At 37.3% G+C, this 27,368-nt stretch overlaps 1 protein-coding gene across 1 annotated transcript in view; it reads right to left on the reverse strand.

Moving 5' to 3' along the window:
* kcnk2b (potassium channel, subfamily K, member 2b) overlaps positions 1–27,368 on the reverse strand; it is a 107,031-nt gene that overhangs the window by 65,120 nt on the left and 14,543 nt on the right. Inside the window, exon 2 of the mRNA XM_056249144.1 lies at positions 14,097–14,407. Within this exon, the coding sequence (XP_056105119.1) occupies positions 14,097–14,407 (311 nt within the window). The remainder of the gene's footprint in view (positions 1–14,096; positions 14,408–27,368) is intronic.

A 27,368-nucleotide genomic window follows, 5' to 3' on the forward strand; every position in this document is an offset into this window, starting at 1 on the left:
GCAGACATGACGGATAGGTAAATGGCGGCGATCCAAACGCCTTTGCGACCAAACTGAGTTAATACCGGCTCCGCTTGAATGCAAATTCCGGCGGGAGCCACGATGAACGTATTTTGGCCGGCGGAGAATTTGTAGCCATCGCAGTTTTTTTCCCAAACACCAGTCGCAGGGGGCGCAAGATGACCAAGCTGTAAAAGTTCCATGGCAGAGTATTTCAGCATAGTGCAGTCCGGGAGGTCGAAATAAATCTTGCCGTAAACTCCAAAAAAATGCCAGTATAAAAACAAATAAAAACCAGCAAGGCCGCATATTAGCAGCAGGTAACATCAGCCGATAAAACCAATCAACAGCACCATAAAATAAACAACTTAACGCGCTGAAGGAGAAGCGGCAGCCAGAGTTGCGCCAGCGTCCTCACACTTCCGGTGCGAACCCAACATCAGTTTACCCAGAATACCCATCAATTCTTGCCTTGCAAATGCATTTAATTTCATTATATTTGTCTTGATGATTTCTTAATCTTCAACAGAAGTGAATTGTGCTGCTCTCTAGCGAGAAGTGTATTAAACTGACACTCTCCATGTTCTGTGTGATTGGTTGTTCGCTGCACGTGTCACACTTTCACGTGCACGCGCTTCAGAGTTAATCACAAACTCTGGATCAAACCTGCGTTGACATGTATAAACATGTACACCGAGCGTTGGATTCATATGGATTTGTCAACTCTAAACCTATTCTGAAACTCAGAGTTTGTTTAACTAGCTTTAATGCAACAGGTCTATGACCTCATATGATCTTGGCTTGCTTTGCCATAACAAATCTGTTTTATAAACACAATTTCAGCAGCCAGATACAAAATAATACAAAGGACCAAGAGCCCAACAAACAATGATCACCACAGTGGTGACTTCAAATGAAATATTCAATAAAAAGTCATTTAGAAGCAATAAAAGTTAGTAATAACTGAAGCTGGTAATGCTGTTTTTGGAGTTTTGGAGATCTCTGCTGAGATCTTGAGAGATTTAATTGGTTTGTTCGACTTCTTGCGGAGCTGCACAGACTGATCGGCGAGAGTAAATAAAAAAAGTCGGGGGCGGAATTGAAAATGGAGCAATCAAATGCTTCATTCAATCAAATCAGACACTTTCTGTGTAGTGACCCTCACACAGGGTTTGCGTACCTTATCACAGATGAAGTGGATTAGATGCAATATTTGTCAAATACACAGACGTTTTCATGAAGCAACAGAAACACTTTTCATGTACTGCTTAGTACAATATAGTTCAACATAAGCCTATACTATTTAAATACCAATAAAGTGTGTCTATATATTTTTTATCAGTTTTATTTAGATAAACATGATGCAATATAAAATTATTGTTACACACTCAAAAAAATGATATGTTGGCTTTACTTAACTTTTTTATGTAAACAGGTTCCACCGGTTCCACATAACTATGTTTCGTTAAACAAACATAATATGTTCATGTAACTTCAACATCATGGAATTTGGTCATTTTAAGCGACTCAATTAAACTCTGAGCTAATGAGTTAATTAAGTGAATAACTGAGTGATGATTGAGCATTATTGAAGACACCTGATGTTAACAAGCAGAATCTCTGAAGGAGAAAACCGGAATGTTTAAGTCACCATTATGGAGATAAGTATTTGTTTTAGTTGGGCTCTTGACCATTAACTTATAAACTTCAGATTTTGTTTGGTTGTTGTACATGAGTTATAACAGCCGGGTGAACAATGAACTGAGGAGATCTGATGGTGTTGGTTGTGATTTAACATAATCATTATTTCACAATCATTTGACCTCAATCACTGAACTTATATTGAACCCAATTTCTGAGTACTGTCATTGTAGAGCATACTATTTTTAGGCTTTTCAATGAAATTCAAATGATCAAATCAAGAAATAAAAAATAAACTTCTTAAAAAATATGTTGAGTAGGCACACACAGACATCAAGAATCAGCATATGAATCTCAGCAATGGTGACAAACAGATCATAAGCTCATTATTTATTCATGCAGCAATGCATGATGGGAGCCATGAATGAGTTTTGATTGGTGGCACCCAGAATGCACTGCAACATGCTTTATAATTGTCACCATAGTTGAGATTCACAGGCTGATTCTTGATGTCTGTGTGTGCCTACTCAAAATATTTTTTAGGAAGTTTCTTTTTTATTTATTGATTTGATCATTTGAATTTCATTGAAAAGTCTAAAAATAGTATGCTCTACAATGACAATGCTGCTATTATTCGTAAGTTAAACTTAACTCAGAAATTCGGTTTAGTATAAGTTCAGAGACTCAGGTCAAATGATTGTGAAATAATGATTATGTTAAAACACAACCAACACCATCAGATGACAATTGTTTATTGTTCATCCGGCTGTTATAACTCATGTACAGCAACCAAACAAAATCTAAAGTTAATAAGTTAATGGTCAAGAGCCCAACTAAAACACACACTTATCTCCATAATGGTGACTTAAATATTCTGGTTTTCTCCTTCAAAGATTCTGCTTGTTAAGATCAGGTGTCTTCAATAATGCTCAATCATCACTCAGTTATTCACTTAATTAACTCATTAGCTCAGAGTTTAATTGGGTCGCTTAAAATGACCAAATTCCATGATGTTGAAGTTACATGAACATATTATGTTTGTTTAACGAAACATAGTTATGTGGAACCGGTGGAACCTGTTTACATAAAAAAGTTAAGTAAAGCCAACATATCATTCAAAAAAATGATATGTTGGCTTTACTTAACTTTTTTATGTAAACAGGTTCCACCGGTTCCACATAACTATGTTTCGTTAAACAAACATAATATGTTCATGTAACTTCAACATCATGGAATTTGGTCATTTTAAGCGACCCAATTAAACTCTGAGCTAATGAGTTAATTAAGTGAATAATTGAGTGATGATTGAGCATTATTGAAGACACCTGATGTTAACAAGCAGAATCTTTGAAGGAGAAAACCGGAATGTTTAAGTCACCATTATGGAGATAAGTATTTGTTTTAGTTTGGCTCTTGACCATTAACCCTCTGGGGTCGGCAATCACGCCGGCGTGATCTGCTCGCTTTTTTTCTTATCAGTGCAAAAGAGACTCAAAATACTCGGTTTATTTTGATCTTACATTTAAGTGTTATACATCATTAGATCCTGTTAAGTTTCTATTTTTTTTGTGGATACTCACAATAAAAACAAAGTGTTGTGCTTTTCACCAAATAAAGAAAAACAAACATGATGCGAGTTCTGCGTTCTCTCTGTCAGTGAAGTCCATTCTGAAACGCGTCCTAAGATTAACTGTAACTCCGCGATTACTTGTCACACAGGCATGAGAGATTTTTCTTTATGAAGCTTGAATTCTCTTCTTTTAAATGAAGTAATTTATATAAAAAACAAATATTCTCAGTTTATGCAATCTGTATGAAAAGAGAGTGCTGTCAGTATTTTTTTCCCCAGCTCATTACACTTCATTACGCGTTAATCTGACACGCCCACGGAGGACGCGCGCTATTCAAACGCAAATGTCAAGGCAAGCCATGACAATGCCCACATCAGCCGTTCCACCGCGGTGGTAAAATGTGTGGTGTATTTGCTGCCTTTTACCGCTAAGAGGCGCTACAATCATAAAAGTGTTCGTTTATTCCGGTTTATTCTCCCTAATGCGTAATCTGCTGCCACACCGCGCTGATTCAGAGCGATTGAAAGCTGGTAGCAGATGTATTCAACAAGTGAAACATAGCTAAAATAATTCATAATCACAATACTGAAATTAGGCTACTGAAATGTAATTGAATAAATAATGAAAACATTTCAACATAAAACATTGCAATAAAAACATTTAGGCTACATCAATGAGGCTTTACAACTTTAACAGCATACAGAAGACAGCTCAGTGATCAACGCAACAACACGAGCTTCGAGGAGCTTTAATCCACCCGAGATCGAATCTCAATGTAGGCCTAGCATATGATATGCCTACATGTTGTTAACCGATGTTGTCCTACAGCGTTTATATTTTACCACCTTGATGCTTAAATAGTAACTGTTTATAACTGTTTACTTATTTAAAGTCAAGAGTTTTGTTTAATTATCATTACAACTTGTAATGATAATTAAACAAAACTCTTGACTTTAAATAAGTAAACAGTTATAAACAGTTACTATTTAAGCATCAAGGTGGTAAAATATTTACAACATAAATTTGCTACATTCCTGTAGAACCGCAGCCGCTGCACAAACGACAAACTGATGAAGGAAGAGTGTCAGCCGATTGCGTCAGAAAATGAAAATGAAGAAGCTTGTCTTTAGTCTGCTAAATTATTGTGTAATGTAAAAGAACACTAAAATTACTTAAGTTTGAAACCAAGTTCGAACATTTCAAGGTTTAAATAAAGGGTCGGGACAGTTTTTTAAAATTTAAAACAGGGTTGCATCGGGTTTAGAGTTTATTTCTTTTGCGATGCAAAATAAGAAACACTACACAGCAAAATTCCCAGTGTTAAATTAACACTCTCGGTGTACATATAGGTCCAACTACAGGGTGTTAAAAATGAACACTGAAGCAGTGTTGAAGTTAATGAGATAATTAAGTGATTAATTAAGTGATGATTGGCCATTAGTGGTGACACCCGATGTTAATAAGCAGAATCATTAAAGGAAAGAGAAACAACAAGAACGAAAAAAAGAGAAACACAAGAACTACTGACTTCGAGCCTTTACACATTATTGCACTTATTATTACCAGTGTGACTTTATTTCTGTCATACATCTACAAAAGTTATTGAGATTCAACAGAAGTTTAGACGGCAATGTTTTATGGAATTTTTCATTTCAAGCCACCATTATGGTGGTCAGTGATTGCTGTAGTTGGGCTCTTGACCCTTTTCATTTTTTATTGTTATGTTTTCTCTGGCTGCTCCAACATAGCACATTTGTTAGTGCACGAGAAAACCTGTTAACAATATGTTGTAAAGATGACATTATCGTCATGTAGTGACCTGATTCACTGATGTCATTCAGAGTCTAAATCTTTGACTATATGATTGATGTTGAGTTTTAGTATTGGTGATTGTAGCCCTGAGATTCTACAGTTTGAGATCCAACAGCAATATGAACAATTTAGAAAATTCTTTGTGCACTGAAGCTCTTGTGTACAGACACACAAACATCAAGAATCAGCATATGAATCACAACAATTGTGACAATAAACAAACTAGTGACACACAGATCAACTCTGAACATCACAAAACAAGCTATTAAAGTCATAACAAAACAATAGCAAAATAAAAACAAACAGGAAAAACAATGAAAATTACAGGACAATTCAGCTGCATAATTTATTCATACGGCAATGCATTATGGGAGCCATGGATGCATTTTGATTGGTGGCTCCCATCATGCACTGCAACATGAATCTTTTGTGTGATTGTCACCATTGTTGAGATTCATATGTAGATTCTTGATATCTGTGTGGGATTTTAAAACCTTCAGATTATTAAAGCACTGCTGGAATTAGCTACTGTAATGAATATGAATAGAACCTTTGTATAATCAGTTTATAATGCTGGTTGAGTGAACCAGGACACTACAGGATTGTAATTTCATCATTTAAACATAACCATCATGACCTGGGATGTGTTTCCCAATAACATTTTAAGCCTAACTTGATCGTAGAACGTTTGCAACAAAAGGTCTGTACATTCAAATTAGGCTTACAATGCTTTTGGGAAACACAGCCCATGTCATGGTTGCTCTTGCAGTAACATGTGCTTTATAAACACAGAGTTGAAGCAGCCAGAGAAAAACTAATGTTAAAAAGCAAAGGGTCAAGAGCCCAACTAAAGCAAACACTGATCGCCATAATGGTGACATGAAACGAAACATTCAATAAAACATTACCATCTAAACTTCTGTTCAATATAAATAAGAATGTATGTAGATGTATGACAGAAATAAACTGGTAATAATAAGAACAATAATGTGTAATGGCTCGAAGTCAGAAGTTTTGTGTTTCTCTTTTTTTCTGTTCTTGTTGTTTCTCTTTCCTTCAATGATTCTGCTTATTAACATTAGGTCTCACCACTAATGGCCAATCATCACTTAATTAATCACTTAATTATCTCATTAACTTCAACATTGCTTCAGTGTTCATTTTTAACACCCTGTAGTTGGACCTATATGTACACCGAGAGTGTACATATGTACACTGGGGATTTTGCTGTGTAGGCTAATCTTATTCTTGCGACATTCTAAATTTGTATTGCCAAAGAAATTACAGCTAAATTAAACAATTAAAACAGTACAAAACGAAAATTGTCCAAAGAAACATAATTCAATTAAAAACATGCGTTTTTCGTTGTCTCTCTCGCGCTGGATCTCTTTTTAACAAGTTTATTTAGTCTCCCTCGCTGCGCGCACCGGGTCTCTCTCGAAATTAAACATTTCAGGGTAAAAACACATCATACAGCTGATAATACTGTATATGTCGCTGCGTGTCAGCCATACAAATCACGAAAAAAATATTTAGCCTTTAATTGTTGCTTCAAAGACACAGCATGCCTTGTTGAATTCACCTTACAATAACTTCAATTGAAATTTTGTGTGAAAAAAACTTTAAATAGGCTACAATAAATAAACTACAATATTTATAATTTAATAAGATATGGGGCCTACATTTAGACACAGATTTATCCTTACAATAAATTTGCCTGCTCATCAGGCTGGCTATCCGACACTATGAAAGAGGAACATTAACACCTTTGTCCAGCAACTGTCCCTCCAACCCCCCCACAGGCTATCGGAGTCTGAGGCTGACTTAACACAAAGAGAAGTCGCAATTCACACTTAAATCGCTATTCTAGACAGTGTTGATAATGAAGGAATTAAATTATTTAAGTCACATGTAGCCTAGTGATATTTCTGTCAAGTTTATTACTAAATATTTCATTATTTCAATAATTGATGAAATAAAACTGGTTTGGGACAGCTTTTTCCAAGCAAAACTAAATATAATCTGAAAAAAAAAACGCTTGTTAATTTGTTGTCATGAACAAAATGTTCAACTCAATATTAAAGTCTACAGGGATCTTTGGATCCTTACAACCAGGCATGCAATTTGTGAATTAAGTTTTTATTTTATTTTGTATTATTCAAATAAATATCGAAACACGGTGCTTCGTGGTAATGCTGCTAAATTAAATAACATTTATATAATAATTATGAACTTAAATGAAACAATATCGCAACATTTCGACAAATACATTATTTGATCTGTTTTTACATTTTAATTCAGGGCGATTTAGCCTACATTTAATTAGAGCGAGATTTTCACCCTTGTCTTGTCATTTTCTCATTGGGAAGCGCTTACATTAGGCATGTTTGAGTAGATCCTCTGGCCTACCTCTCGTTTTCATATGGATTAGCCTACACAATCAGATAACATTTATTAGCCTAAATATTTAGACATTTAAAGGCTTTAGACCTAGCCGATTTCTTATCGTGACTGAGCTGAAGTGGCTTTCGGTTCATTTTTGTGGCGCGCAGTTCCCGGAGACAGAGACGACAGACAAACTGTTTTTGTCGTTAGCCTAATATGAATACAAGTTTACAGTTTTGAACGATGTAAGCTACTCTAATCTTATCTGTATGACCAAAAAATTACGGAGTCGCCTATTAAGTTATTTTAGCTGTAATAATGAGAAAAATAAATTAATCTAAATTAACGCTCCGCCGCGTTTGTCGAACACTAACTCACGATGCCAGAATAAAACCCGACTTTAGAAAAATGCATTGGGCCACTCGGCGTGGTGTGCCAAAACACTTAATTATAAACTTCAATATTTCATTCAAAATAATCTCAACACGCTTTGTAAAACTTTGAAAAGCCGTGCATGCATTAGGGCCACTGGAACTAATGAACAACTGAAACGCTGGTTTTGATTTTATTGTTTGTCGTTTAAACGTGCCTGTTGCATATCTCTATTTTATATATTTGATATTGGTGAAGTAGCCTATAGCATTGATTAGCTGTGGAGGGAGGGGTGTGGGGATTAAAATAATTCAGCAGAAGCAGGGATGCTTAGACCAGAAGGAAATCCCAGTCCCCCCTGGCAAATCACACTTTACTTAAAACCATGTTTTTAAAAACTCTAGGTTGTAGGGAACAGACCTCTCTGCCATGTGCGCGCACGGTTTGGAGCACAATATCGGTCTCGCATGCACGCTCGCTCTAGATAGATTACGGGATATTTTAACTAATTTGCGGTATAACTAGTCGATCACGAGTGGCTCAACAGGTAGATCTATAGATAAACTATATCTTTCAGGAATTTGACCGACCGGGTTGACACTTCAGCGTGAGAAATCGGGGGTGTGGCGTGAGAGCATCAAATAAAAATATATATATAGCCTATATATATAGGCTATATATAATTTATTTTTTTACAGATCTGCTTTTTAAATTACGATTGGTAGCCTATTATTATACAGATGCAAAGTCGTTCTGTTGGATACTATTTTGTTTCTTAGTGTAAAATGGAAATGCATGATAATTGTATTTTATAAATATAAGCAAAAAAACTGTATGGTGTAACAGAGTTTTAGAGCTAGACAAATCTAAATAAATATAAAATTTACAGCAGACCATGTTTGTGCGGGATTTGAACCCGTGTCATCTTGATGATGAAACGTAAGTTCTACCGCTCAGCTATGATTTTTCTCACTGAGAAATATCCAAACGTTTGTTTCTCACATGAGCGAGAAAACGTTTTGTCTTTAGCCTGTGAGTGTAGGCCTATACTTTAGCCTTTTACAGTTTTAAAAGATGATATCTTATATAGATTATACCAACAATTTGTTGTAGGCTTATTTGGAAATTACCATAACTTGTAGTATTTCATCCTCAGGCTACTGTTAATAGACATTAGCCCCACTTACGTTTTGCTAAATGTCCCTTTGCGCCACCTGGCGGTCATTTCGCGTACGACTATGAAATGCGACTGGTTTATTTTTACCGCGGTGGATGGCTAAAAGGTGTGACTAAAAATGTGCTTTTGGCTTTCATTTATATTTTGATTGTTTGTGTATATATATATATATGTGTGTGTGTGTGTGTGTGTATATAAATATTTATTTATTTATATATATATTGTCCTTGCATTCTTTCTTGTGTGACACCCCTGAATGAAAGGCTCATTAGTATGCAGTCTGCTCAGGTGAGAACTGCCTAATTATTCATGAGGGGGTTGGGCCGTTCCGCCCATCCGCATATTGCCTTTGCAAACAAAAAAATGTTTTTCACAATTTAAAACAATCTATTGTTTTATGTGAATGATTAGGCAGAATGATTTTCAGATCAATTTGAAGCAAAAACTCTAGGCGACAACATCCACTAGTCAAAAGTCTTGTGGACAGATATTTAGTATGTTATTTGTGGCCTTATATTAGAAACTTTAGTTTTTAGTTTTTTCAATAACCACGCATAAACAATATTCTCTCAAAAATACAAACATGTACATACATGTTGATAACATATTATGGTAGCCCTTTGTGTGCTATATAGAGTGTAATTTCACCTGTGCCATTAATATGTTTATAAGCAACTGAAAAAAGCACAAATGTCAGAGCATGCCAAAACATCTCAAGGACCCCAAAAACACCTCAGACCCCAGAGGGTTAACTTATTAAATTTAGATTTTGTTTGGTTGCTGTACATGAGTTATAACAGCCAGATGAACAATGATCTGAGGAGATCTGATGGTGTTGGTTGTGATTTAACATAATCATTATTTCACAATCATTTGACCTCAATCACTGAACTTATATTGAACCCAATTTCTGAGTTAAGTTTACCTTACTGTCATTGTAGAGCATACTATTTTCAGCCTTTTCAACGAAATTCAAATCAAGAAATAAAAAATAAACTTCTTAAAAAATATCTTGAGTAGGCACACACAGACATCAAGAATCAGCATATGAATCTCAGCAATGGTGACAAACAGATCATAAGCTCATTATTTATTCATGCAGCAATGAATTAGTTTTGATTGGTGGTACCCAGAATGCACTGCAACATGCTTTATACTTGTCACCATTGTTGAGATTCACAGGCAGATTCTTGATGTCTGTGTGTGCCTACTCAAAATATTTTTTTAGGAAGTTTTATTTTTATTTTTTATTGATTTGATCATTAAAATTTCATTGAAAAGTCTAAAAATAGTATGCTCTACAATGACAGTGCTGCTATTATTCGTAAGATAAACTTAACCCTCTGGGGACCAAGAACGCGCCCGCGCGTTTTGCTGTTTTTTTTTCACATAGCAGCAACATAGACTTAAAATACTCCGTCATTTATGGTCATATAAATAAAATCAATACATGATTATAAACTATAGAGGGTCTTCTTTTTTTGTGTACACTCACATTAACATCAAAACCTTGTGTTTTTTTAAAAATAAATAAAATAAACAGGGTGCGCTTTCAGCTCACTCTGTCTCCGCAAAAATCTTTCTGAAACATGTCTGGAAAATGAACGGAAACTCCGCTAATACTTATCACACAAACATGAAACATACGTCTAAAGAACGCTTTAAATTTCTACTTTTAAATAAAACAATTCACATTTAAAACAAATATTCTCCTGCAATGTAATCTGTCAAAAACTAAAGAGAAGTACAGTTTCTCCTGTCTCAGCTCATTATCGTTAATTTGTTCACACCCACTCGCAGAGCGCGCTATTCATAAGATAATGTGTTGAGGCCATTTGCAAAATAGATAAACGCCCCCAGGCAAATGCTGTAAACACACAATATTTTTTAGTCAGATTAAGATTCGTCTTGTGCGGCTATGAGGAATAATCCTGGGACATTTACCACAGAAGGGCTGGTTTATTTTCACTTCGAGGAGGAGCAACAGATTCAGCTGAGAAGTGTAAGTGTTTTGTGCTTTGTTCTAATCGCGATATAGAATAACGTTAGTGTCTGTAAACGGACAAATAGCATATCCTACTGTTTAAATGTGAATTATGTTTCTCTCTCTGTGTGTGTGTGTGTGTGTGTGTGTGTGTGTGTGTGTGTGTGTGTGTGTGTGTGTGTGTGTGTGTGTGTGTGTGTGTGTGTGTGTGTGTGTGTGTGTGTGTGCGTGTGTGCGTGTGTGTGTGTGAATGAATGAACGCACAGATACGCACTGTTACAGACGAAATAAAAGAACATTTCTTTGACTAGTTTTGGATAAAGTTTTTCAAATCAAATAAGCATCAAATAAGCTTCAAAATAAAGACATCAAATAAGCTTATGTTTTGTCAATAAACTAATCAACTAAGATGTTTGTTCCAATGCAAGCTATATCAAAATAATAAATCCTCAACTTTGAAATATGTATGATCAAACTAAGACATTTATGGAAAAAGACTATTTTCTTTTCAAGATGTTTCCAACTCTAACTTTGAACTTTGAACTGAAATAAAACCATGTCTATATGGTGAAGGGTGTGTGATAGAAGTGTCCAGACGTATGCACCCTGTATTTTCCTTATTTAAATCCAAACAATCTAAAAGCCATTCTTTTTTAAATCTCCTCATTCTTTGTGCAAGGCTCCTGTAATGATATGGCCTGATAGCACCTAATAGGGCCATTATGGGGAGGGTCTTTGTCTTTCTCAGGTGTGGAATGCCACACATATTAATGAGAGATCAAGCCTCCTGCATAAAGCTTTCTCAAACAAAACACGTCATTAAAAATGTAAAAGACTTTATTGACTTATCTGAATGAGTAGTCAGGATGATTCTCACATAGTTTTGGAGCAAATATTCTAGGCTATGTGATACAATTTTCAAAAGTCTTGTGAAGAAATAATCAATATGTGTTTTGTGGTCTTATTTCAGCAACTTTCATTTTTATTTTTTTTCAATAACCACGCATAAACATTATTCTATTAAAAATACAAACATGTACATACATGTTGCTCAGATCTCATGGTAGCCAAGTTTGTGCTATATAGAGTGAATTTACACCTTTGCCATTAACATGTTTATAAATAACTGAAAAAAGCACAAATGTCAGTGCATGTCAAAACATCCCAAGGGCCCCAAAAACACTCTGGTCCCCAGAGGGTTAACTCAGAAATTCGGTTTAATATAAGTTCAGTGACTCAGGTCAAATGATTGTGAAATAATGATTACGTTAAAACACAACCAACACCATCAGATGACCTTTGTTTATTGTTCATCTGGCTGTTATAACTCATGTACAGCAACCAAACAAAATTTAAAGTTAATAAGTTAATGGTCAAGAGACCAACTAAAACACACACTTATCTCCATAATGGTGACTTAAACATTCCGGTTTTCTCCTTCAGAGATTCTGCTTGTTAACATCAGGTGTCTTCAATAATGCTCAATCATCACTCAATTATTCACTTAATTAACTCATTAGCTCAGAGTTTAATTGGGTCGCTTAAAATGACCAAATTCCATGATGTTGAAGTACATGAACATATTATGTTTGTTTAACGAAACATAGTTATGTGGAACCGGTGCAACCTGTTTACATAAAAAAGTTAAGTAAAGCCAACATATCATTTTTTTTAGTGTACTTCCTCCACCACTGAGCATAATGAACAACGCGCAACGCGCCACTGACTTTAGACTAGGTTTTTTCTGGTCAGTGGCGCAATTATTTTATAGAACAGCAAAATAGCATGAGGGAAAGTTTGCGCCGGAACACGCCTCCTCTTTGCGCTGAACCGCCCCGGGGAGCGCAAGTGTATTTCTTAGTTAACCGACGTGTGTCTGTGGAGGGAAAAGTCCGCTTTGCGCGGGTGTTTTGCTGTGTGTTGTACATTTCAGCATTTATCTAAACATACAGAAAAGTTTAGAACCTCTACATTTTTTTTATTGTTGTTTGTTTGCTTTACCTTAAAAACATACAACATTAGTATACATAGTATCTGTGTCTTATGGCTGTGATTAAGGGCATCACAGTGGCTCAGTGGGAAACACTGCAACTAGAAGGTCCCTGGTTCAACTCCCAGCTGAGCCAGAAGGTCTTTCCCTCAGATCTGGATTCCCTCACAATCCAAAGATGGAATTGCAAACACTAAATTATCTATTGGTGTGAATGTGTGTTTTACCAGCCCGTTCTCATCCCAAGGCGTCATACATGTGACGCTTTTGACATTTCGTCGAAATCTTACGCACATGGCATCCTTTAGCGTCAATATGAGACGCAGAACCCAAGGCGTCATACATGTGACGCTTTTGACATTTCGTCGAAATCTTACGCACATGGCATCCTTTAGCGTCAATATGAGACGCAGAACCCAAGGCGTCATACATGTGACGCTTTTGACATTTCGTCGAAATCTTACGCACATGGCATCCTTTAGCGTCAATATGAGACGCAGAACCCAAGGCGTCATACATGTGACGCTTTTGACATTTCGTCGAAATCTTACGCACATGGCATCCTTTAGCGTCAATATGAGACGCAGAACCCAAGGCGTCATACATGTGACGCTTTTGACATTTCGTCGAAATCTTACGCACATGGCATCGTTTAGCGTCAATATGAGACGCAGATCCCAAGGCGTCATAACCGTAACCCTACCCCAGACCTAAACCTACCCATTACAGTGTGTGTTATATTGACGCTAAAGGATCCCATGTGCGTAAGATTTCGACGAAATGTCATATGGCGTCACCTATATGACGCCATAGGATGAGAATGTGTTGGTTTTACTGCCTATGGATGGATCCATGGCTGAGCAATTTGATGTCATTTTTGTGGCTCAGTTTTGGGGTTTCTGGTTAAAGACTGTTGTGTTGATTTGATTTAATGAAGGCTAAGATTTGGTACCACAATTAAAACTTGTTCTGGCCTTGTTCAGGGCTGGTTATGGGTTATTATTTGCCTGAGATTTGGGCCTGTTATTGCCCTTGTGTGGCTCTTGTCTGTAGTCCAGGTCTAAGCCATCCCAGGGCCGTCATACTATACTGTATGTGGGTCAAGGGAAACTATTTGTGTGGCCCGGAAAGTGTGCAAGTTTGTGTGCAAGTCTGCTGTTTTACCTTCACTAAATATTCCAGATCTGAGGAGTTCACACATGGATGCTGCTCAAGGAATTCCAGTTTTTCCACTAGGATGGCCAGTTTCTTTGACATCTCGTGAGGCTGTTCCAACTCTTTAAACACAGTTGCTCCAATAATCAAGTACAGCACCACCAGCAAGAAGACGGTCAGCACTGTTTTCCAGCGCATGACGGTTACACGAGGCTCAAAGTCTTCAGAAGACTTCAGCAGCACTGGTTGAGCCGAGAATGAGAGACGAGGTCTGGAGTTATGAGCGGCTGTTTTAGGATCAAGGAGGTCAGGAGCAGCCACTAAAAAAAAGAAAGAAAGAAAGAAAGAAAGAAAGAAAGAAAGAAAGAAAGAAAGAAAGAAAGAAAGAAAGAAAGAAAGAAAGAAAGAGCATGAGATAAGCTAATGACTGTGAATTGAAGAACACATTCTGAAGATCAGTAGCCCAGTGGTTTTCTGATTAGCAGGAATTGTGTCCGTTCAAGTGCTCTTGTTTCAGTCTTTCAAATTTGCACAGAACTGAATAAAGATGCAATGTCAAATTGAATGAATGTGTTTACGAAGTTACATAAATTACAGTGTTGAATATGTTTAAATAATCTCAAACTTTACTTTTATGCTTTTAGCATTATCTAAAGCAACATATGGCACAATGCAACATACTAGTACTCAAAAGTTTATGCTACTTTTATAATTTACATAATATATTATAATTTACATAATATATTGCATAATAATCTGATGAAAGGAATTATTTTATATGCATATTGAGGACCATACAAAACAAGACACTTTATCAGCTTTTCATACCAATTTAAGATTGATCAGTCTGGGATTGTAGAACTAATATATTTACATTTGAACCTTGCAGACTTTACTAGGTACAGATAAGTACAGATTAAACCTCTGATTTAGTTATTTTCTTTCTATACTTTCATGATTTGTTCTGTGAGTTTCCTGGACAGAATCAGACAGCCATATCTGAACACTTAACTCTTACCCCGCCATTGACAAGATTTTCCGTAATTTATGACACAACTCTTCCCTGCCATTGATGAGTTTTTCCTGCAATCCATGTTTTCACTGTTATACAGTAGTGGGTGCTGTTATGCGTTTTCTGAAATAGGACATCCAAACACAAGCTAAGAAGAAGCAGCAAAAACAAGCAATAGAATATTGCTCACACACATGTAAGCTAACATGATCATCAAACATTCAACAGCATATATGTTACGTTTTGCGTGGTTGAAGCAGGATCCAACTGCAGCACACTTTATTCAATAGACTACAAACCATACAAACTTAGACAGGAAACCAGACTCAGGAACAGGATTCAAGAATAGCAACAACCAACATACACCTAAACAATCAAACATGAAAAGACAGGGGACTGACATCACAACATAAATCTGAAACACCTGGGGAGACTAATAAACATGACAGGGAACTGCTAAACATGAAAAGACGGGAACACAGACTGACATCACAACAATATAAATCTAAACTTTATGCTAACTTAGCCGCAGGGGCGTCGCTAGGCCATTTTTAGGGGGGCTTCAGCCCTAAACTTCTGCCTAGCCCCCCTAAAAATGTGAGATTAATGTAGGCTACACAAATTCGTGTTCGCTTCAGTCTTGTTATAATCAGATTCAGCGCGTTCTTCATCTTCAATCCGCAGCGGCGCCGAGCAGAGAGCACGTCAGAAACAGAGGACAGGGTGTGTGTGTGTGTGTGTTCATCTGAGCCTCATTGGTCTGTCACTGCTCGTCAATGTCAGAATATTTGAGATGACCAATCAAATCAAAGTAGGCAGGCTTTATGTTCACAGACGCTGCTGAGCGCGAATTTTAACAGTGCGACTCGACGCGTACGGTCAAGTGCGAGATAAGATATAAGTAGCTAAACTTAACATTTCATATTTTACTTTTTTTAGGTCATAAATGTTAAACGAATGACAAAAAATAATCAGGCAAACTAATATAGTTTTGTCTAATTTCGCCATTTTGAACTGAAAATAGGCCTATGTAACGTGACTCATGTAATGTAATAATTAGTTTACAAGAAACATTAACAAAGCCGTTTTCATCATGTTAGGCACAAGATTAATAATGAATGTGTACATATTGAGAATATAATACAAATTGTAGCCTTTAGTAAATTAAAAAAGCTCAGCTTTAGGACGGGAAGAGAAAGGGATGAAGAGACTGAGAAAAAAAGAAAGAGTGATGGAGATGAGAAGAGAGCAGGTATTGACAAATAATCTGCCCACTGACATTGTTTTAAAGCTATTTCTTATCCTTTGTTTTGGTCTTCAAACGTCTTGAAATGCAAAATAAAATTTTGAACCCCCTACCAACCTCAAATTTAGGACCTCAGTGATTATAAAGCCCTGTCTACGGCCCTGTATTAGGCATAAGATCAATAATAAATGTGTTGCCTACATATTGTGAATGCATTTAATAAACTTAATTACCTTTAGTAGCTTTCAGTAAATAAACGCGTCTCAGAAAATGATTCATAGGCAAAATCAACCTATCAGTTGACCCTATGTTTACTTTCTTCACTGACAGACAAAAATGAAAAGCCTATATCAGTCAAAGCTCAGCTTTAGGAGGGGAAGAGACAGGGCAAGAGAAAAACAAAGAGAAAAAGAGTGTGATGCTGATGAGGAGAGAAAAATAATCAGCTGCCCACTATCCAAGTTTTTTGGCCTTTAGAACATCTTAAAATGCACATATGTAGATCAGAGAAATCAAAATTTTCTCAGGGAGACCCCGAACCCCCGTATTTGCCCTACCTCACATTTGGGACCACAGTTATAATAAAACCGTGCCTTTGCATCGGTATGAAAATGGTTAATAGTGATCTTTAGATCATAAACTAAAGTGTTACCTTTTTTATTTTTACTTTTTAAAAATCATATTGGGGGCTTAGCCCCCCTAAAATGAAAATCCTAGTGACGCCCCTCCTTAGCCGAATGAAATGGTAAACCAAGGAAGAGGTATAAGATAAGCTTTAGGGGTGTTGATGGACTCAATCTATGTATTTGATCATCGTTCTGAATATCCGGATGTAGTCATTAGCAAAAACATGATTTTCTCAGCTTTTTGTTCAAAAATGAAAATGAAAATGATTTTTTAAAAAGCTAGCGACAAATTTTTTAATAAACGCTGGCAGGGAAAGTGTTACAGGACCCCTATTATGCTCATTTACAGGTTTATAACTTTTTTTTTTTCTTTTTTTTTTTCTAGAATAGGTTTTGGTCTACTTGAATATGTCTACATAATTTAATGTTCAAATAATGTTCAGTATTTCTCTTATAATTACACAGTTGAAGCACCTGTTTTTACCCACTGTCTGAACATTGATTTAGTTTTGGTTTCTTTAAAACTGCCTTCTGAAAAGCCCAGTCTGCTTTGATTGTTCAGCTGGCTAAGTCTGTGGTGAGTATACCTCTTAGAACATGACATAATTATAACACCCCTCACCATAACTGGCACATTCATTGCTGTAAACAGAGAGTCTCTCTCTCCTTTCCCATAAACTGCAACGTGGTGTCTGATGGGTAAAGTTGTTTAAAGCACTGACACTGATCCCCTTTACTAGTGTTCTCTAGCCGTTAGTGGTTTATGAATAAAACTAATCTGTGGAGAACATATTTCATATTGGCTTGGGCGTCAATAAAGTTTTAAAACTTAAAGTCCCATTTACTATGGAAGATATAAATATTTCTTGTTCTGTCTGTACTGACTTTCATGACTTACATTTTCTTGCAGACACTCATTTGGTCTGGCAATTATAATTACTGAAACCTCTGCAACTTTGCTCACTCTCACCCACATTTTAATTGCACACACCTGGCCATCATTACCTGCTCAACAGGGATGGCTGCATCCGAAAATTTAAAAATGCTACCTTCAGAGGACGCATTCCAAGGTTGGAACCAAAGGCACGTCCGAATCCAATGTTAGCTTCACTTCCTGTCTCCTAAGATTTCTTCATCTCATCAATTTTTGAAGGCAGCATCGATGTATCCTTCGCCTTTGATATCCCACAATCCTATGTGTTCCATTATTTAACAGTTGAGCTAGAAAAAGAAAGATGGCATCTGAAAGTTCCGGTTGCTGGTCAGTTTGTGTGTAAATGTACTGAACTACTGTAGTAATTCAATATTTGCTTAAATATAAAGCTCCCTCTATTTTGCTGTAGATCAATAAACTGCTCAGATGTCTATCAATCAGTTTTGTGAAGTACCTTTGTGCGCAAACACTGCCTGCAAAGTCATAGCACGATAAGGCAGCGAGGCAACAAGTCCGCTGCCGAAGGTTTCGGATGTAGCCCATTTATACTCACTTTGTCTGGTCTCTTCATTGTTTACCAAAGAATGTTCAGACTCTTTTGTTTATCTTACCTGTTGGATATACTTACATGGACATCTCCGTCATCTGTTCGCAATCGTCTGTTCACCATTACCTGTTCTCCATTGTTGTTCTTCATTGCCTGTCTGCTCCTTTGTTGATCCGCTGTGTTTACTCCCTGGTCTCCTTGTGTGCTCGTCTCACTTGACAAGAAAGAACTGTTAACATCAAGTCATGTGCTTTCCTTGTTTTATCTATCCATATACTTACCTGCATTACCTGTCATTCCAGAATTTAGCCTCATCAGCCTCACCCAGGACAATTTTTCCCTCAAGGAACACATTTGTGAATTTTTACTAATGGCAAATGTAGTGAATTATGAGGATGATATAGTCATTAGTTTCTTCAATAACAAACCCTTACGATTACTGTTGTCTGACGGTGGATCACAAGGGATGCTCTGCCAGTTTCTGGCCCTTTAACAGAATGGATTCCTCTTTCATCATGGGAGAAGTGGAAGGAGGACCTCAGCTGCACTGATGCAGTTTCTCTAGTGCCTCCACTGTTCCCTATGGTTATCCCAGAACCTCCAGAGTCCACTCGAAATTTCCTTCCCGCTGACCCCTCTAGGTCCCCATCCTCCAGTCTGGACAACGCACTGACTCCAGCACAGAGGAGGAGGCCGAAAGAGGAGTAGTCTCAGAGCTCTCAAGTATGACATTCCCAGAGTTCCCATGACCTGTGATCCCTGTCACAGCCATTGATGCCACTACTTACTCAGCTTTCTCTCAGTCTTCTTGGCTAAAGAGTCCGTTCCTTGCTCCTTAATCTTAGCCATGGAGGCCATATTTCGCTCCCTCATCTCAGCCGCGGAGGACGTTCAATGCGTATTTGTCTCTGCCACGGCATCAGAGACCTAGTGTGTCACTCTCTGTGTGTCACTCTCCTTCTCTGGTTCCATCTGCTCCTCCCTGGTCCTCAACCCTGTTGTATACGTTGTGGTGGTTCCATCTCTGCCAGCTCCACCATGGACTCCTGCTCAGCCAGGCTCCCCGTTCGGCTGGCACTCCAGAGCTAAGCTGGAATTCCATACATCTCTCGCTCACACGGCACGTCTCCCACTCCACTGGCACTACTAAGATCTCCCACTTTGCCTACTCCCAAGGCCACCAGCACTAGCTCTGCCGACTGCTACACCTTGGTTGCCTCCTCCACCAGCTCTGCCATGGTGAAGAAAGACAGCAAACACAGGTAAAATCTGTATGGAGGTTATTGAAAGATAAATAGATTATTACACAGCAAAATCCCCAGAGTTAAATTAACTCTGCTCAGAGAACATTTGGTCCCTCTCTACAGAGAGTTAAAATAACTCTGAATCAGAGTTAAAGTTAATGAGATACTTAAGTGATTAATTAAGTGATGATTGGGCATTAATGATGAACACCTGCTGTCAACAAGCAGAATCACTGAAGGAAAGAGAAACAACAAGAACAGAAAAAAAGATAAACACAAGAACTACAACTGACTTCTAGCCACAGCCTTAGATGAAATCAAATGTAGACAAAATACATTAAATCTCTCTAGTTCTCAGCAGAGGAGGATTAAACAACTCCACAAACAGCATTACCAGCTTCACTTATTACTAACCAGACTGACTTTATTTCTGTTAAGTCTACAGAAGGTCTTATTGAGAATTAACAGAAGTTTAGATGTTGATGATTTATTGAAAATGTTTGATCACCATTATGGCGATGAGTGTTTCCTTTAGTTGGTCAGATTTGACTCTTAGCTTTTATTCTGAGTTTGTGGTTTTTGTAACAGGTTTTACCATAACACGTAATTTGTTACAAAGAAAGCCAAAAACAATGATGATCAGATGATATAGTTTTCAACAACAAAAAATAGAATAATGCACTTATCTCATCACAGTCCACAAGTGGTTATATGATGTTAATACATTATATTCACTAACAATACTCTCTTGCCACAGATCGGACATTCTGATTTTTGACTTTTAAAAAACATTATGGGGATTTTTTTTTTCCAAGACACAGACATCAAGAATCAGCATATGAATCTCAACAATGGTAACATGCTTCATGCCGCAATGCATGCTGGGAGCCATACGTTTTATATTATTGTGGCTCCCAGCATGCATTGCGGCATGAAGCATGTTACCATTGTTGAGATTCATATGCTGAATCTTGATGTCTGTGTCTTGAAAAAAAAAATCCCCATAATATATTTTAAAAATAAAAAATCAGTATGTCCGATCTGTGTCAAGAGAGTATTGTTAGTGAATATAATGTATTAACATCATATAACCACTATTGGACAGCGATGAGATAAGTGCATTATTCTATTTTTTGTTGTTGAAAACTATATCACCTGATCATCTTTGTTTTTGACTTTCTTTGTAATAAATTACGTGTATTAGTAAGACCTGTTACAAAAACCACAAACTCGGAATAAAAGCCAAGAGTCAAATCTGACCAACTAAAGGAAACACTCATCACCATAATGGTGATCAAACATTTTCAATAAATCGTCAACATCTAAACTCCTGTTAATTCTCAGTAAGACCTTCTGTAGACGTGACAGAAATAAAGTCAGTCTGGTTAGTAATAAGTGAAGCTGGTAATGCTGTTTGTGGAGTTGTTTAATCCTCCTCTGCTGAGAACTAGAGAGATTTAATGTCTTTTGTCTACATTTGATTTCATCTAAGGCTGTGGCTAGAAGTCAGTTGTAGTTCTTGTGTTTATCTTTTTTTCTGTTCTTGTTGTTTCTCTTTCCTTCAGTGATTCTGCTTGTTGACAGCAGGTGTTCATCATTAATGCCCAATCATCACTTAATTAATCACTTAAGTATCTCATTAACTTTAACTCTGATTCAGAGTTATTTTAACTCTCTGTAGAGAGGGACCAAATGTTCTCTGAGCAGAGTTAATTTAACTCTGGGGATTTTGCTGTGTAGCAGGTGAGTCTCTGGATTTCAGATAGTACTGGTGATACTGGCATGGGAATGAAAGTCTTTTCTGTTGCAGGTTATGGAGAGAAGTGGCTGGAGGAATGGAGACTGGCAGGCGATGACACACAGAAGACTGAAGAAGACGAAGACGAGACAGTTCGATGCATACAGTGGCGTAATGAGACAACACCGGGCCTTGATTGATTATCAAGGCGGCCCCTCCCTACTACAGCACGCAATGTCCACGAGGAGGCTACCGTGAATAGGACAGGATAGGATCATAGAGACACAGCATAAAGAGATGAGATGACTGACAAAATCAGGAGTAGCCTACGCGCACTACAATGAAAAAAAAAAAAACACTGGTGAATGCGCACCATAACACATGAAAAAACACAGCTGGTGACGGCGCACCATAACACATGAAAAAACACAGCTGGTGATTTTTGGTAAATTACTCATTAATTTCTTCAATTCCTCTTTTCGTTTTCGCTTTTGAAAGCCACTTTTGTATTTGTATTCTGACGACGACTCCGTATCGATATTGTCTGACTCAAGTTCAACATTTTTACTGTTTTCAACGCAATACGCATGTTCACTTACCATATCCGGGAATGCACCAAAATCCATCATTGTTCATTTCGCACATGTATTTAATGATCAATAAAATATGTTGTTGTCATTATTTATTCAAATAAATTTGAGATTAAGTAAAATGCGATCAGACTAAAAGTAGTAAAATGCGATAGGGGTGTGGCTGATTCTGTGACAATACCTAGATAGATTTAAAATAAGGATGATGTTATTACATTCGTTATTACAGCTGCTATAGGGTTGGAGTAAAGAATTTTAACCCACTTCACAAAACCTTTTTCTAAGGCCACTAAAAGAAACCCCCACTCCACCCTATCGAAGGCCTTTTCCGCATCAAGCAATATTGCAGCAATGGGCTCTAGATTAGAATGATTCATCCACATGAGATGTAATAGCCTTCTCATATTGCCAGGCGAATATCTATTTTTAATAAAGCCCACCTGATCTCTGTGTATAATTTTAGGTAAAATACTTTCTAATGGTGAGGCTAATAATTAGCAGGATCCATCGTATCTCTATCCGGTTTTGGTATGAGTGATATTAAGGCTTCATTAAAAGTGTCAGGTAACATATCATCCTCAAGTACCTCCGAATATACCTCAGTTTATATTGGGGTCAACTCATCGACAAACTTCTTACAAAATTCTACTGGGAATCCATCAGAGCCTGGTGATTTTCCAGATTTCAAAGACATTATAATAGTTCTGACCTCTTCTTGTGTTATAGATGCATCTATTGAGTCTCGTTCATCCGGGGTTAAAGTGGACAATGTAACATTGGCTAAAAAGTCTTTTAACTCCTGACTGTAAATGGATTCTGATGTGTACAGTTTTAAATAGAACTGGTTAATAACCCTATTAATTTATTTGATGAAGGTGAGCACCTTATTTCCTTCCTTAATTACAAGTATGACGTGAGATGCATCGTGTTGCTTTATCTGCCTAGCAAAGAGTTTCCCAGCTTTCTCCCCACTCTCATAATACTTGGTCTTCAATCTAAATAATTCATATTCTACTTTCTTATTAAATAATTCATGAAGATACAATTTTAATTGACAAAGCTGTTTAAATTTCAAATCTGTAAAACCTTGCACAAATTCTTTTCTAAATCACTGATTTGTTTTTCTAAAAGTTTCACTTTTTCTACACTTTCTTTTTTCTTCCTACTGGTATAAGCAATACATTTCCCCCTGATAAATGCTTTAGAGGCATCCCTTACTGTTGCTAATCTCTGAGTGGACCCAATATTAAGTAAAAAAAAAAAAACTTTATGTCATCCTGCAATGAATCTACAAAGACCTTATCCTCCAGTATAAAGGTATTTAGTCTCCACCTCCCCCTTTTCTTAAAATCTACTTTGACTTCTAATTTGAACTCCACATGTGCATGATCTGTCAATCCTATTACTCCAATTATACAGTCAGCAACAGAGAATTAAAGAGTTGGATATCAGAAAATAATCTATTATTGAAAAGGTCTTGACAATTTGGGAAGAATGTGTATTTCCGTTCTCGTGGATTAACCAATCTCCAAATATCTGTTAATCCATTGTCATCTTTGAGAGTGTGAATGGCAGCTCTATCTCTAGGCATTGATTTGATGTTGTTTTGACTTCTGTCCAGGATGCCATAGTCTGATTTAAGTCACCTCCAGGTATAACATGTCCCTTGAAGTTGGCTAACATTTTGTTTACCTCATGAAAGAATTTAGGCTCCTCCTTATTTGGTGCATTTACATTACACAACTCTACTTTAACATAGTTGAGCTTTGCTTCTATGCAGAGTAAACAACCTTCCTCGTTATGTTGATTCATCAATCCAAAATGTATGTTCTTCCTCATTAGTATGGCTACTCCACTCATCTTGCTTAACACAGAATTATGAAAAACATGTTGGACCCAGTCACATCTAAGTTTCAAAGCTTTCTTTTAATCTTTAAAATGTGCCTCTTGTAAAAGGGGACAATCAGCTTTTCTGACCTTAAGGTACTCAAATATGTTTTTCCTTTTAACAGGTGACCCACAGCCATTTATATTACAAGATACTATTTATACATTGTCTGTCCATCACACACTAATAAAATGTAACACTTTGAACCTGTTGTGCTCCGATGCAACTTCCTTGTTAAGTTCCAAAAGGAAAGAAAAAAATAAACCTTTCACATATAAAGTGGTATTATACCCACAGTCATTTCTGATATACCAACAACTTAACTTCCAACATTATTTGTGAACAATTAAACATTCAAAAACACAAAAAAAACTAAACAAATAAGGGAGACATTTTTTTACTTAAAACACTGCCCTTAAGAGGCAGTGAGCCCATTTCTGGGTCACACATCTAGTCCGTGATGCTCGCGGTCAGCGTGCACTCGCTGACTCAGGAAGACAGACCCCAAAGCGCTCTCCGACCTACCATTTCAACCACATATCATAATACTTCAACTTGCATATTTCCAGTCACAGCAATTTACTTGTCACCTCCTGGATGTGCTCCTTTATATATCTTTCCGCTTTCATGTGGTTGCCAGCGGACATGAAGGAGACAACACAGGTATGCAATCACACTGATGGTTTATTTACAGGAAGCAGGATAAACAGGTAAGCTTTCACAGGGACGTTTGGTTTAATGACTTAGCTCTTGGTTAGCTTTCTGTCCTTTGCAGGTGCGTGGCGGGCAAGAGTGACGGTGTAGCTGAACTGAAGAAGACGGAAGACGACGAAGGCTGACAAACAGGGATCTCAACAGGTGAGCAGAACAGGTAGGTGGTCAGGTAAGTTGAGCGGTAGTGAACAATGAGATCAGACAGTGATGGTGTGGAGAGTTAGTGTGCTTAAATACAGTGATGGCGACAGGTGTGATGAATTGGAACTTGGGTGAGGCTGATCGAATGGGTGGAGCTGAAAGGTCAGGTGTTGATGACATTGATTCCGTAACAGTGGTCAGCTTTTTTCCATTCCAAGTAAATTTCAGTGTGACTGGATGAACCATGGTATACTCCCTTGCGGTATAACGTAGAAATTTCACCAACACGGCCCGGGGACGTTGATCATCATTAGGCTTAGGGGATCACAGAGTAAGAGATCCCCTAATTGATCACAGAACTGCTCAATCCGCTCAATCTCGAACTGTGAGCCCATCTGACCCCCATCTTTTGGACACTCATTTTGCTGCCTGCTTCTTTCCCCTCTTTAAGATTATTTTGATCTTTTGATCTTATTCTGCCTGCTGCGATTTTCTAAATTCTCAGCTTTATTCCAGAGTTCATCCACAAGTTTCGCCATCCTCTCAGTAAGGTGTCACCAGTAAGGTGATTCGTTGAATCTTCCACGTGCGAGATGCGATTCTCGGCTTCGTCGAGTCTGGCCTGTACAAAGCTAACCTCTTTAAGTTCTGTAGTAGTCGCATTAATAGTTATCAAATCACTTGCTACCCCTGCAAAGTAGCGTTCATTTGATTAATTTCAGCAAAAATATATTTTAAGTTGATGGTGAATCGTTAGCTCCAGGCCTCGTTGTTTTCCGACGTGTTTGCACTACTCGAATTGGTTGCTTGGAAGATGTCATTTTGTCGTTTGATAAATAAATTATCTATCGAAGTTTGATTAAATTTGCAAAGCAAATATATACTAAATAATCAAATTAATGGTGGGTATCCGGAGCGCTGCTCTAGCGTGCTGCCATTTCCCAGCTTGCCATAAATGCGACTCTCCATATCTTTTCAGTCTTTATAACATTGTGCAAACAAAATGTATCAAAATGTAGCAAAAAACAAAACAAAAAAAAAACTAGAGGGAACATAGGTTAAATTTGGTTTAGGAAACAATTTAAATTAAACCTGAAGTAATACAATTAAAATAGGGTCATATCTTCATATCTTTTCAGTCTTTATTTTTTGACAGCTCCTTTGCTATCTGTAGATTTTTGGACAAAACTAATGTGTCAATATTGTCACTAGACAGTCTGGATCTTAGTGGGCTACAGACAAGGGCGTAACTTTGGGTCTACCATTGGGGGGGTTAAACTCGCGGCATATTTATTAATTTATTGAATAATTTTCGTGTGTAAAAGGTAACATGCTAATTTGCCGTTCCTGTATAGAAATACGTTGTGATACTTTTACTGATTTAGGCTAACGTTACTTAACGTAAATGCAGCTGTTCACCTGACTATTTATGCCATAATGACACAGTAAATTAAGTGTTTAAAAAATAAAATAAAAATGATAATAGTAATAATCTCAAATTGAGCCGGAGGTGGTAAATTCCTAATGTAAGTTACGTATTTTTTTAGGAATTTTAATAAGATAACTTACCTAAAATACGTTGCGCATACAGCTCAACTAACGGGATCGTTATAATGGTGTTTGAACAACAAAACACATCCACTTGCACATATTTGACAATCAGAATATCAGATATATCCTGCTATAGTCAAGTCAAGTCAAGTCACCTTTATTTATATAGCGCTTTTTACAATACAGATTGTATCAAAGCGCTTCACAGTGATAACATGAAAACAATATAACAAAAACAATATAACAATATAACAAAGTTTGTTTCTAAAAGAAATTGCGTCAACGTCCACCTTAAGTAAGGCAGATCAATAATATTATTGAATATTAAATGTTAAATGTCCCCAACTAAGCAAGCCAAAAGCCAAGGCAACAGTGGCAAGGAACCAAAACTCCATCAGGTGACAGAATGGAGAAAAAAACCTTGGGAGAAACCAGACTCAGTCGGGGGGCCAGTTCTCCTCTGGCCAACGAAGGAACAGTGCATGATTCGGGCAGCATTACAAGTCAGATTGGATCGGAACATTTAGATATATAGCTAACAAATTTGTGAAATTTTGAATAAAAAAGGAAATAAAACCAGATCATCAGTCATTCAGCTATTGTGGCTGCGGTGTGACAAGCAATGAATGACGCGTCTCCATGGGAACCATAAAGTGATACTACGATCAATAACGGTCGCCTTGAAAAACTTTTAAACGTACGTGTGAAAAGGTTAAGTAAGGCTTACATTTAAATGTGTCTTTCTTTTGTTTTGAGTGTATGGTCAATAAATAAAGGAATTAAAAAGATGGGCACAAAACCTGTTTGTCACGCCCCACTTGTCATGTCTCTATTCCCCACCAGTGGGCCGCGCCCGCGCCCGCTTTGAGAAACGCTGAGCTAACTTAACAGCTAACTTAGCAATGGGGTCCCTCCGTTTGGTCAGTATTTTTCCTCTTTTTGGCTGGTGTCGACCAACAACGAAAAAACGTTGTCTGGCTGCATTTCAGTGTCCTTTTCATCTTTCCATCCGTTAGCATACACCGTCAGCTTTTTCTCCAAACATTCATC

This window comes from Rhinichthys klamathensis, unplaced genomic scaffold, assembly GCF_029890125.1.
Source record: "Rhinichthys klamathensis goyatoka isolate OS25496 unplaced genomic scaffold, OSU_Roscu_1.1 h1tg000001l_1, whole genome shotgun sequence".
In the NCBI taxonomy this organism is placed as follows: domain Eukaryota; kingdom Metazoa; phylum Chordata; class Actinopteri; order Cypriniformes; family Leuciscidae; genus Rhinichthys; species Rhinichthys klamathensis.